Source organism: Melitaea cinxia, chromosome 11 (assembly GCF_905220565.1).
Source record: "Melitaea cinxia chromosome 11, ilMelCinx1.1, whole genome shotgun sequence".
Classification (NCBI taxonomy): Eukaryota; Metazoa; Arthropoda; class Insecta; order Lepidoptera; family Nymphalidae; genus Melitaea; species Melitaea cinxia.
Genome location: NC_059404.1, coordinates 8156926 through 8170210, shown reverse-complemented (window position 1 = coordinate 8170210; position 13285 = coordinate 8156926). Strand labels below are relative to the sequence as shown.

The following is a 13285-nucleotide window of genomic DNA, read 5'->3' as shown; positions in this document are numbered from 1 at the left end:
CTCATTATATAAAAAAAACGGACAGACAGTCACCTTATTGTACTTACTTTTTAATTACCCTGATTATTAATTTGAAAAATATTTTTTTAATCAAGTTTTGGAAATTCATAACTGAGTTGGATTATTATATTTTCAGGTGGTACAACGCGTAGTTTTCCTACATGACGAACTCATGAAGTTACCATCTTTCCCCAGAAAAGCTCTCGAAGCTGATCTGGCTTTGTATAGTCGTGGACCCCTTGGCTCGACATTGCTGGGATTAGATGTGTTACATAAATTCATGTATTTATTAAAAAATTTCTCATTTCATACGTTTATCTTTCCGTCCAAAATAATTTACCTTTTGGTCATTTGAATTTTCCAGGTGGGTGCGTCTTATAGCTCGCATGTTCGAAGCGATGGCTGGAAACTTCACATCATCCAGAGATATACATCTGTTTTTAAATGTCCTGAACGGTGCCTTAATGTTACATAGTGAAGATTCATTAATTTTACGATATGTTATAGCTACGTATGTTAACGCTGCATTTAATTTCAAGAATATATTTTCTACTAATGGGTACGTAAAACATACAATCAACCAACAAAATAAAAATCTTACCAAAAAAATTAAAGTTTATAATTAACAAATAAAATATAGGTGTTAATCGTAGAGGGTTGAAAATTTAGGGTTGTATGTATTTTTTAATGTTGTATCATAAAAAAAAAATTATCTAAAAATTAAAAAAAATTGGGTGTGGACAACCCTTAACATTTAGGGAGATGAAAAATAGATGTTGTTCGTTTTTCAGACACCCAATATGCACATAAAATTTCATGAGAATCGGTCAAGCCGTTTCGGAGGAGTTTAACTACAAACACCGGCGACACAAGAATTTTATATATTAGATATGCCTTAAATCTGTCGAGTCTTAATAATTTGTAGTAACAAGTTCTAGACCACTAAATCACTATAAAAATGTAAATTACATTTCAGATATCTTCTGATAATGCCAACTCTATTGCAAATATACTCAAACTTCCAGACTAATAAGTTAGTAACGACGACAATAGAGTATGCTGTAAAACAGTTTTATTTGTTAAATAGAAAACCTTTTATATTGCAAATGTTTGGTTCAGTATCAGCCATTTTGGATACTAATGAAGAAGCTGCTTATGGGGATGCTAGTAAAGTAAGATTTATATTATTATACAAATGACTTAAGTATACTTTTACGAAATATATAAATAGCATGAAGTTATAATTAATGGTTATTTCCTAAACAGGTACAGTCAAGTTGTCTTTTTAATCTCTTACTAAGTTTGGAGACACCCTCTCCCGACCCTCTACATATAGCAGAATTAATAAAAGAAGAGAAACCTCTAAAGCCCATAGACTTCTGCTACCGAGATGAGGACGAAATGGTTAACGTGTTGGATTGTATCAGTCTGTGTGTTATGGTCGTGTCGTACTCTGCTGAAAGTATGAGAGGATATCAAATGCTTGTAAGTTGTATAAATATTTCAAGATAGATAGATATACATATATACGTTATCTATTAAAATTGTCCTTCATGTAAATCATTAATATATTAGTGTTAAATAAGAAAGATCTTGCATTCAACCGTCAAGGAATTTAACTGAATATTTTATTTTTTACAATATATTCGATCGATCGAAGAATACTTTTCTTGGCAGATAATACTTGAAGCCATACTACCATGTTACGTGAAGCAAATACAACTGCCGACATACAATAGAGAAGGCAAAACAGAAAAGGAAATTATACAACAATTGGCAATTGCCATCAAAACCCTCGTTAATAATTGTGAAGGATTATCCAAGTAAGTCACAAATTCTATTAGTTTTTCTAAAGGGTTCAAGTATTACGTAAGCAGTAACTTTAGTAATTTTTAACCCCTCTCCTCCCCCTTGTCAGCGAAAGTCAGCAAACCCCCCCCCTCTCCCTTATGCTTACGTAAACATTGGTTTGTATTTTTTAAATCTATTCAGAAGTAATAAATAAATATTGCTGACGTAACCAACATCTAGACGCCCCGGCTTCCATGTCATCAAAAATGAGCAAAACATAGATCCCCACTCCCCTTCGGTGTTTGCATAATACTTAAATGACCTCTAAGGCATAATGCACTTTAAATTGGTCAAATACTCTGATTAACTGTGAATCAGCTTAAAAAGGACGATATAGGTAGAGACAATTTTTTTGTTGTTACTATGCGCCAGGTGACAGGTAAAAAGTGGTAGGTGAGAGATGACAGGTAACAAGTAATTTGTGGACAGGTAACAAGTAACAAATGCCGGTCGTCCACAGAGTATTTCGATGAATTAAGTTTCTTTTTTTTTATGTCACTAGGTCGGCAAACAAGCGTACGGCTCACCTGATGGTAAGCGATTACCGTAGCTTATAGACGCCTGCAACACCAGAAGCATCGCAAGCGCGTTGCCGACCCATTCCGCAATCCTCCCAGGAGGTTTCGTAAGAAAAGAAGTTTTCGCTCGCCACTGCCACCTGCCAGGAGACAGGTGGCAGGCGACAGGCGACAGGCGGTAGGTAGCAGAGACCGTTCCTCGTAACGCGTGGCGGTGGGCGCAGGTCGTACAACGGGCCGTACCGCACGTCGCCGGAGCACAAGGGCTCGTCGCAGCGCGGCTGCGCGCGCTCGGCCGCGCCGCCCTTCATGACGCTCGACCTGCTCGACGACGAGTCGCACTCGCGCTACGTCAGCGACCACTCGCGCCTGCCGCCCCTCGCCGACTACACCGGCACCGAGGACTCGGAGGTGCGTTCTGCGTCCTGATCTATGTGACTAAGCGAGAATTGGTCAGGAGCAAAGAAAAATAGTAAATGTTTGGATAGAAAAACGGCTGAAACTATCCAGGAACACGATACTCCTAATTGATTTGCGTACCGATTATTACTTGATAAAACAACTTTACAATGTTTTCTAACTTTTTTAAATAGCTCAGTTGATTTCCTTCTGAAGAATTAGTAGAACCCAAAAATTTAACCAAAAAGTGTTATTTGTTTCTAGATAGGAAAATATAAAAAAAACTACAATAGCTACCACATATGTCGTACTTTCAAAATAATAATGTCCTTAGAACTTTTATTTCACATCTGTAATATTAAAAATATGTATAATATTAACATATGAGATATACGAGTACATATGCACAATTTATGCACTTGCAGTTAGTGCGTGCTGAATACCGTCGCCCTCGTGACGTACTGCTTTCCCTCGTGGGAGAATTCATTGGCCGCGCTACCACGCGTCTCTTAGAACTGAACGGGTCTAAGGGTAGCGGTAGCTCTGAAGGAAAGCCCGTGGAGTTGCTCGACTCAAAGTCGCATGCGGTAAATATAAAGAACTTTACTCGTAATACTAATTAGACGCGTTTGCAATTAACATATAAAGTGAAAATCTTGTAAAACTTAAAATAGTAGATGTGTTATCGCACTTTAATTTTGTACAGCACCGAAGCAACTCCAAGCAACAGCACTCCCAACAATTTATATTATTAGTAAAAGCGCTTGGCAACATATTTTATGCTCTATCACCTTAGTCTATATCTTCATATTTTATTAATTTCAGAGATTAGCAGATATAGCTCATTCGCTGTTAAAAGTGTCTCCATATGATCCTGAGTCCATGGGTTGTCGAGGTCTCGAACGCTATATGACACAGGTCCTCCCAGCTGCAGACTGGGCGGATGATGCTCTTAAACCTGCACTCATTATGATATTGAGGCGCCTTGACAAGGTCTTTCTTAAAATTGCCAAAAAGCCAAGTATTCGTGTGAGTTTGGATCGATTATTTTATAAATTAAAAATTATTTTTATGATGAAGTTTTAAAATGCAAACTATCTTTATAGAGAAATACGGATTGGGATTCCGCTGCGGTGTTACTAAAAGGCGTTTATGAGACGATGATACGGTGTCCATACATTATGCATTGGCAGCAAGTTAAAACTCTCTTGAACACTATACAAGTAAGTAAATAGCTTTGAAGAATTTTAATGTATAACAGTGTTAACTTTTTTATAAAACAGATTACAGGTATTACAGATCGTTGAAAAATAGTCATTGTCAAACATAACAGACTTAAAAAGCAAATTACAATTTTTCAGGCCTTAATAGTATCAGATAACAGCAGTGGAGAAAATTTGTCTTCAGCAACAGCTGCTCTAATGTCTCAACCTCCGCCAGCACACTTTTGTGGCACCGTCGTTAGACTAATAGCAATACAAGTGATAAATACCGGGGTAAGTATTAAAACTATATAGATATGAGTGAGTGTGCGTGTGTGTGTGTGTGTGTGTGTGTGTGTGTGTGTGTGTGTGTATGTATGTGTGTGTGTATGTGTGTGTGTGGGTGTGTGGATAAAAGATAGAAAGATAGTTAGAAAAGAAATTTATTTCATATAAAACTTTGTTGCAGGATAGCTACTCGTTAGAACAGATGTGCGGTGGAAGTCCTATTTTTCCTAGTGGCGAGAAAACAGAAAATATGCTGATGAATTTATTCATGCCATTGTGTTTGCGAGTTGGTAGCGGAAGAAAAGGTATAAATTTAACGTTATCAAATATTTTGTATTTATTATAAGATACTTTTTTTTTAAACTATTGTCGCTTTTAACTGCAGATCTCTCTGTAGAAAATCGCAAGAATAGCTCGGTTTAAGTTGGAACATTCAGAATATTTGGCCCAATTAATGAAACGAAAGCATATGCCTATATTAAAACAAAGGCATAATTCCATCTCAGAACTCTAATGCTGAGCGCTTCAACGATCCCATTTCCAAACACCAGTGACATAGATTTGTGTACATGTTTCCGCGTTATATGTTATATATTATAGGCTAAAGTTGCAAATTGTCACATATTATGAAAATGTAAAAAAATGTATGTAAACATACCAATAATTCTGTTATGACTTAAACGTTCTGCACCTGCGTATATTATGGAAAGTTTCGTAATTGATTTTCCGTGATATGTTGTATCTGTCGTACTCGCTGGTAACTTGAACGTGTTGTATGTCAGACGAGCCACCACTGCGGTAGTCAGACCAATCGTACCTGTCGTACCGACTTGCGCCGGCTCGCATTTATGTGTCAGAAATACCTCCATTACGGCAGTCGAACGTGTCGCCGAGCCGTGCCTGTCGTACTCATTAGTGACGTGTGGCGTGTGTGTCAGACGTGCCCCCGCTGCGGCAGTCGAACGTGTCGCCGAGCCGTGCCTTACTCATTAGTGACGTGTGCTGTGTCAGACGTGCCCCCGCTGCGGCAGTCGGACGTGTCGTACCTGGTGTCGGTGGTGGTGAGCGCGCTGTGCCCGCCCGCGCCGGCGGGGCAGGCGGCCGCCGCCAACTCCAAGCTGGCCACCGACGCGCGCGCCAACTCGCTCACCTTCACCGGCAGCCGCGACACGCGCAACACCACGCGCCTCTCCAACCACCTGTACAGAATCGCCTTCCTTGGTCAGTTCACTACGAAAATTCATTCCAATTTCAAATTTTCAAAAATAAACACGATGATAAATACAAGTAAATATTATGAATTGTAGCATTAATAAATTATGACTTTTATATCCTCTTTCTTAGAAAAGAACCCCTTGATAAGCATATCGAATTTAAGGACTTTCAGATATCCAGTGCCATTGCTCGTAGTTGACTTTATACTCAATTAGGGCCGGCCCCGTGTCCATGGCGTAAAGTCAACTTCACTAATATGTATTATACACAATTAATCTAATCTTAATCTCTTGGCGGGGAACACTGTCGTACCCCTTTATAATAGTCGAGCAAACCACTACGGTTGTACAATCAAGTTCATTAATGTGTATACACATTTGAGAGACGTTGACTCTTATTACATATTATAATACATATTATTGAAGTTGACTACACCGTCCACGGCACCGTGCTGTAGTATGGTGCCGTACCGTTTTACGGCGTCAGCGCCGTGCCGTGGACATGGGGCCGGGCTCTTGGTCCAGTTTCATTAAGCTCATATGCAACCCAAACGCGACTGTTATCGCAACAACCACTTGGTCACAACCATTTCAAACCTTAGTCGTCACGTTAGATGTCAGTACTAAGATGAGCAATCCATAGCTCTGAAGGTGCTGTGCGCGTGCTTCACGAGCGAGCTGTGCAGTGAGTGGGGCCGCATTGCGCGCGCCATGCGAGAGCTGGGCCGACGCAACGAGGCCGCGCACCACCTGTGGGACTTCCTCGAGCACGTCGTCACCTTCCGCACGCCGCTCTACGTGCTGCTGCAGCCCTTCATCGTGCACAAGGTACATATAGAGGATATAGAGATGTTTCTACTTCGCGAGTGAGCTGTGCAGCGTAGCAATCATGATGATTATTTAAATACGATTTTTAATCTTGCCAGTTAAAAAAAAAAACTATTTAAATTACATATGAAATCATCGTTTACATTCAAGCGCATTTAAGGTACGTACTTTTCTTAATTTATTTCCTCCTTTTATATTAATCTAAATTGCCAATAGACCAAAACATATTTAAGTATTTTCCCCTTTCCCGCAGCTATCTCAGCCTCCAATAGGCGACCACGAGAGGCACATGCAGTTTGTGGTCCGCGAGCGTGTTCGTGGCCTCAAGCTACCCGCAGCTCGCGCTCGCGGAACGTTGCTCGCAGACCTGTCGCGCGAGCTGCGTGCCGTGAGGGACTCGCACGATCATTACAAATTTGGTAAGTTATGTATGTAAAAAGAACGACTGACTTAAAAACCCCGCAAATGAAAAAAGAATATACTGTTTTGAAACATTATTATACTATGTATACACGGCCCTAAAATAAGAACAATTAACCCAAGTTAAATCATTTGTAAAATTGTCTAAAATAAATAATATTATATGTAATAATCCTTCATTTCTACTATTATATGCTGAAAGTTCAATCCTCTTGTCCAGACCATTACGTGAAACATTACCATTACCATTAACGTTTTGCCACTTCACTTCACTGTGCCATTATTACCATATACCACTTTACCGTTATTACCACAAACAAGTTACCGGTACAAAGAAACAAGCGGTATTTCTAAATAGAACCGTTTTGCGTTCAAGAAACAAGATGCAGTTAGTTCCGGAAAGAAGTGTTTTGTTTTTAAGAAACAATATGTAAAAAAAGTCTTTGAACAATGCGTCCTGCATGTGTTAACATACGGAACTGAGACGTGGACACTGACGAAGGGATTGGTGCACAAGCTTATAGTCGCTCAACGGCATGTGGAACGGATTATGCTTGGGGTTTCTCTCAAAGATAGGATTAGAAATGAGACTATCCGCGAGAGAACGAAAGTAACCGACATAGCCCACAGAATCAGCAAGTTGAAGTACTGTGATACGAGACAATGTTGTACACAAATATGAAATTCTACCGTGGTAACATTTAACCAGGACAACGTACCTAATGATAAGATTGTATTTATTTAAGTGCAAAACTCCTTAACAAAAAAAGTTATTACTTTTCAAAAATTTTTAAATTACATCCACTCTTCAATTATGTGTACTGTGACGTCATGATCTCGTCTTTGCCCATAGAGCAAATAGCGGAGAGCATCGGTGCGGGTGGTGGTAAGCGGGCATCAGAGGCCGCGCCCCGCCCCGCGCTGGACAAGCAGCAGCAGCACCGGCCCTCGCTCATCTCCATGCTGGTGGGGCGCGCCCCCGCACCCCGCACGCCCGACCACCCCGCGCCCCTGTCCGCCCAGAGAGGTCGTACATCCATCACTTTTATTTTTATATGACTAGCTCGGCAAACAACGTACGGTTAACCTGATGGGGAGCGATTGCCGTAGTTTATTATTACCGTATTTAGTACGCCTGCAACACCAAAAGAATAGAAAGCGCGCTGTCGACCTGCACCTGACCTTCCCCAGGAGCTCTGACCACCTTGCTCATCACAAGAACACAACACTATTTGAGAGCAGTGTTACTTAGCTGATATTTTCTTTAAGGTTAGGTACTTCCCCAGACAGCCTGATGTAGATTTTAAGCAGGGTATTTCCTATGCATTTTTTTGACTTTGTAAAATGCTTTTACGCACTGACCGCTGCTAATGACGACTGGAGTGTGGAGCTCCCGACACGGTCAGAACGTACTTAAAAACAACTAAAACCCAGTCTGAACTAGACCTCGTTGTCATAGAGGGGTGCCCCGAAATCGCTCGCGCATACAACCGTGACGACCGTTACTCCTGCAGTGCCCTATTTCAGTTGAACATACATCCGTCTATCAATATCCATGTCTTTTTATCGCTTCTATTTTATTTTTATCATTGTATTATTTTAAACCCGGTTCCTACATTTAGGAAATGGTTCGTTTTTCTTACGATTTGTTTAATTTAGAGCACGTCTTAATCGAAATTTAACGGTTCATAAGGCAAACGAACCGTTTTCTGAATATAACAACAGACTATTAATCTCAGAAGTTTACTGCACGTTCCATTTTCGAAGTATCTTATAATCTTGTCACTTAATCGTGTACAGAATGACGTAACCATGCATACGCCTAACCTGTACCTGGGCTACGAAACATTTGTAATGAAAAAAGAAAAATAATAAAAATAAAACTTTTAGCTTAAAGTCTTCTACTCTATAATTAAATGTGATTGACAATTTTGACAATTTTCTTACTAGACCAACCTTCGAAGGAATATTAACAATAATTTTTATTTATTCTTATGCAATAAATTAAAATGTTTACAGAATCACTATCAAGCAGTTCGACTACAAGTCAGCCGGTGTTTGAATTGCCAAATAATAATAACGGCCGCTACAACGACAACGGAAATAATAATATTAACAACGCCAACGTACATTTGGGTACTGTTGTAATACTATAGTTAAATATTTATTTTTATTATATCATTTTTATACGCCTCCTCTATAACAGGAACGATCAACAACAATTACTCCGGAGAACAAAGATCGGCAGTCGGTACGCCGCCTTATGGAAACATTCAAACAAAATTGCGTTTCATGTCATCTGTGGAATTTAAATTGACTTCCGGTAATTATCATGTCTTCTTATATAATTACTTTGAATTATATTGTATTGTAAAATTTCTGTCTCAACGAAGTAATTTATTGTCACTCCATAAATTAAATTAAGAAGGATGGCAGAATGATAGGCAGCGTTTTGGGCTAAATAGTTCATGAACCTTAACAGTTCAGTCTCCAATCTCATGTTCAGATAGTCGTACGACCGACTCTGTTTCATTGGCTCCAGTCAAAGCCTTCCACGAGGGTAGTTTAAAAAAGTTTTACGTTTGATTTTGGTTGGTAGGAGAGACGTCATTGACACCGCTGTCGCCGATGTCAGCACCTTCAGCTGGTGAATCTTGCGAAGAGGCTGCGGATAATGACGAGAGACCTCGCCTGCAGCGTTCTCATGGACCCTCCAAAAAGACCTTCAAGTTCCGTCGCAGTCGGTACGCGAAGCCCGAGGTAATGGACCAAATATTGTGCCCTCACTTTGTTAACCGTAAATTAACAATAAAATTAAAATTATGTAGCTAGTTGTTAAGCTTTAGCTAAGAATACAGATACGCTAATTATAAATATTTGGCAATCGACAAACCAAACTTTAAACTTATGAATGTTCTTTTACATTTTTAATACCCATTCAAAACGGATGACGTATATAAAACATAACAAAATATCAACAATAATAGCGATTCCCAAACATTCTTAGATATACTTAATTATAGTGCTGCTCACCTTTAATAATCATGTGCATCAGTTAATTTTATCGGGTTTTGATAGTGTTAAAAACTTTTTAGAACTAAGACTTAAATAATCTTGTGAGTAAAACTCTATATGCAGTTTAACTATATTTCATTTTCTGACTTCGAAAAAAGGAGAGGCTTACTGTACGTTTTTTATCTATATTACCTCATAACTCTTTTTACTGGGTATACCCATTTCTGGGGGATTTTGATGATTTTATTCGAAACCTGGTGCTTGACATTTGGTCCTAATAATGCGAGAAGTTTTTCAGCTATCGCTAATAATGTGTACTAGGGCACTATAAATTTCGATGTAAATAGAAGTCGTTTTATTTTGGTTTATTTCAAAAAAAATCCTAATACTAGTCCTACTCTCCCAATAAATAAATGAAATCCGCCACCGATGTGTCTCGACGGCCCGAGCAGGCGGCGCGCGCGCGGCTGGAGTCGGACGAGTGCTCGTCGGCGGCGGACGGCACGCCGCAGCGCCGCGCGCGGCCCTCGCTGTTGCAACCCGCGCCCGCGCCCGCCGCGCTCAACACCGACACCTCCTACGACAGCGAGATCTCGCAGACCTCCTCCACCTCCGGATACAGGCCAGTTTATATATCGAATTACCCTCATTTTATGTCACTATCGCTTCACATAAATATTATCGTAATTCGTATTCGGGGTAGTTCCACAATAAAATTGACTAAATAGTTGGTAAAACTTAGCAAATTGTTAGCTTAATCCCGTAAACACCATATAGCCTCCAGGAAATCGAAACTTATGCGGATAAAATCGCATTGTGTTTTGTCATATAAATCACTAAGGTACCTGCGGCAAATATGGCCCATCTAACTTCAAAAATAAAATTCCTAAAATATTTTAAAATAGTTAAAGAAATGGGTACAGTAAAAAGTTTTTTTACTTTAAGATAACAATAAAAGATAAAGAGAAATATAGAAATCGCTATGGAAAGAAATATAACAATTTTTAAAAACTCTTGCCATGGGCCTTATTAAACTACCACTGTAAATTAAGGTCCAAAAATAAAATTTCCTTAAGAAATTATCAACAAAGCATAAAGTATTCGACATTGTCAGCTAATCACTTCAACATTTTTTTTTAAATAAAAAGTTAAGAGATAATGACAATAAGCCTTTTTAACCCCTAGGGGGTAATAAGGCCACTTTTTAAGTTTTCGCAAAATTTCTTGTCATAACTTAAATAACATATTTTAAATCAAACTTTTAATTAGGACCTTCGGAATTATATTTCGTCGAAACGTCTTATTATATTTCCACTTTTCAAGTGGTTTCTCAGCGTCTAGGTATGTTATGCATCAACATCCCTCCTTCTACAGCTGCCATAGCAAATTTTCATGCGTCTACTGAGCCCGTCGTAGAGGCATATCTATTAAATCTGCGAGTAGAAAAATTATTTTGAGTTATATAAGAAAGGTCGGGTAATAAGGCCCATGAACTACTCCAGTGGGCCTTATTAGCCGCCTAGCATTATTTTATAAAACCATCAATTTAGGACGAAAATAGCTCTTACTTTCGATTAAAATCATAAAAATTATATACTCTTGTCTCAAGTTTGATAAAATTACCTTACGTTATTATTTAATAGAAATTGAATCAAAATACTTACACTTTTTTGTCGCCAATAATTATAAATCCGAGTGGTGTAGCGCAGCCTGTCACAAATCGTTTGCTACTGGCAAGATGGCAGCGCGAACCGGCCGCAAGCTAATGTTGCAGTGTACCTTTCGGTCTTATGCATGTGTGAGTTAAGTTTGAATCGGAATAGAAGTATTTTAGCGCGAGTTTTCAAATGTGGTCCTTATTACCCCTAGGGGCCTTATTTGCCGCAGGTACCTTATTTTGAAATTCAATGCAGCTTCTTTACCTACTGCTCAACTTCTATACATTTATCTAGACAGAAATCTGTTAAAATCTTACCAGTAGATACCGAATTTCGCATGTTTCCGCTTTAATAATAATAATAAGTTCTTTCAGATTTTCATCCACAAAAATTGTTAGTAACATTTTAAAACTTAAAAACTGATGTTAGTACTTTAAAACTTAAAAACTGATGTTACTACGACATAGTTACACAATTCGGTCTTTTGTGCAGCTGCACACACCGATACATCAGTGGCAAGTCCAACCGGTCAACAAACACATTCAGCATTCCGCCGGAGGAGCCGCGGAGGCGGGCTAACACGCACCGCACCGCACCGCTTTCTCATAACGGCGTAAAAGTCATCCGTATGCGCCTCCGCATACATGCCTGAGGCACTGCACTGCCGCGGCAGCCTCGTCAGAATCCTGAATGCGTTGTTATACTGGACCCATAGATCGCTGTATGCCCCTGTGTCTAGTCAGCCCAAAGACTGCAGGTGTAAAATGACAGAAAGTATGCTTTAAAAAGCGTTAATTTATCTGGCTTCGTACACCTTGCAAATCTCCGTGCTAACATGTTGCATCGGACAGACAGCGACCTACGTTCCCTCTCAATATCACAATCATCCTTTAAATTGTCACATCACAGTCATGCTTTAATATTAAGTGTATGGCGCAACGGTCACAGCACTGTATTATGGCTGTTGCGCTGGCGGTTGCGGGTTCATTCCCCGCACATCACAAACATTTGTATTGGTCATACAGATGTTTGTCAAGGTCTGGGTGTTTGAGCAGTCCTTGTGAGTCTTCCCACCGTGCCTCGGAGAGCACGTTAAACAGTCGGTCCCGGTTGTTATCATGTACACCTGATAGCGATCGTTACTCGTAGTAAGGAACATATCTGCCAACCCGTATTGGGTCAGCGTTGTGGATTAAGCTCTGATCCTTCTCCACATGGGTAAATAGGCCTATGCCCAGCAGTGGGATAATACAGGCTGAAGCGATATTTAAGTATGAGTAAGTAACGCAAGTCACCCATACAGAGAGAGCTACAGCCTTCAGGCGTCCATGTCGGAGTCACCGGGCGGCTCGGTGCGCGCGGCGCGCAGCGACTCTGCCACGCCGCACGCCAGCCCCGACGGTAATCCCGCACAGCGCTCGTATGTACCGTGCCCGCGCTACCGGCCCCGCTAACTTTGTCTCTTTCACTCTCTCTAACCTTATATATCCCTCTCCCTCGCACGTTTACCTTGTTGCAATTACATGTCATATGAATCTTTGTAATTGAGACATAAGTGGCACTTTTACTATGCCCAGCAGCGGTTGCAGCACTACCGGCCTCGTTAGCTCTGTTTCCTCTTTCTCTCTCTCCCTCTCCGACCCTATACCCCTCTCCCTCGCACGTTCACGTTGGTGCAAAATGCAAATATTAATATGAATCTTTATCATTGAGACATAAGTAGCACTGCCCCGCTAGCTGTCGCACTTTCTTTCTTTTCCTGACCCTAAACCCATGCATGTTTACATACTTGTTTTAAATGTTTGTGTCCCCCAAGCTCGCTCTGTCCCTTTTGCTATAACCCTCATAACTTTATTTACTCTATTTCAAGTGTTCGTGTTACTGGCCCCCGG

General features: G+C 40.1%; 1 protein-coding gene across 1 annotated transcript in view; it reads left to right on the top strand.

The window, feature by feature from the left end:
• The window catches only part of LOC123657819 (protein unc-80 homolog), a 54368-nt gene that overhangs the window by 39678 nt on the left and 1405 nt on the right, over positions 1-13285 (top strand). The window contains exons 47-66 of the mRNA XM_045593327.1: positions 137-282; positions 365-559; positions 977-1172; positions 1267-1485; positions 1678-1823; positions 2594-2780; positions 3194-3355; positions 3594-3797; positions 3875-3991; positions 4130-4264; positions 4440-4563; positions 5270-5479; positions 6116-6300; positions 6554-6719; positions 7574-7775; positions 8738-8856; positions 8927-9043; positions 9320-9480; positions 10188-10357; positions 12685-12794. Of these exons, the coding sequence (XP_045449283.1) occupies positions 137-282; positions 365-559; positions 977-1172; positions 1267-1485; positions 1678-1823; positions 2594-2780; positions 3194-3355; positions 3594-3797; positions 3875-3991; positions 4130-4264; positions 4440-4563; positions 5270-5479; positions 6116-6300; positions 6554-6719; positions 7574-7775; positions 8738-8856; positions 8927-9043; positions 9320-9480; positions 10188-10357; positions 12685-12794 (3271 nt within the window). The remainder of the gene's footprint in view (positions 1-136; positions 283-364; positions 560-976; positions 1173-1266; positions 1486-1677; positions 1824-2593; positions 2781-3193; positions 3356-3593; positions 3798-3874; positions 3992-4129; positions 4265-4439; positions 4564-5269; positions 5480-6115; positions 6301-6553; positions 6720-7573; positions 7776-8737; positions 8857-8926; positions 9044-9319; positions 9481-10187; positions 10358-12684; positions 12795-13285) is intronic.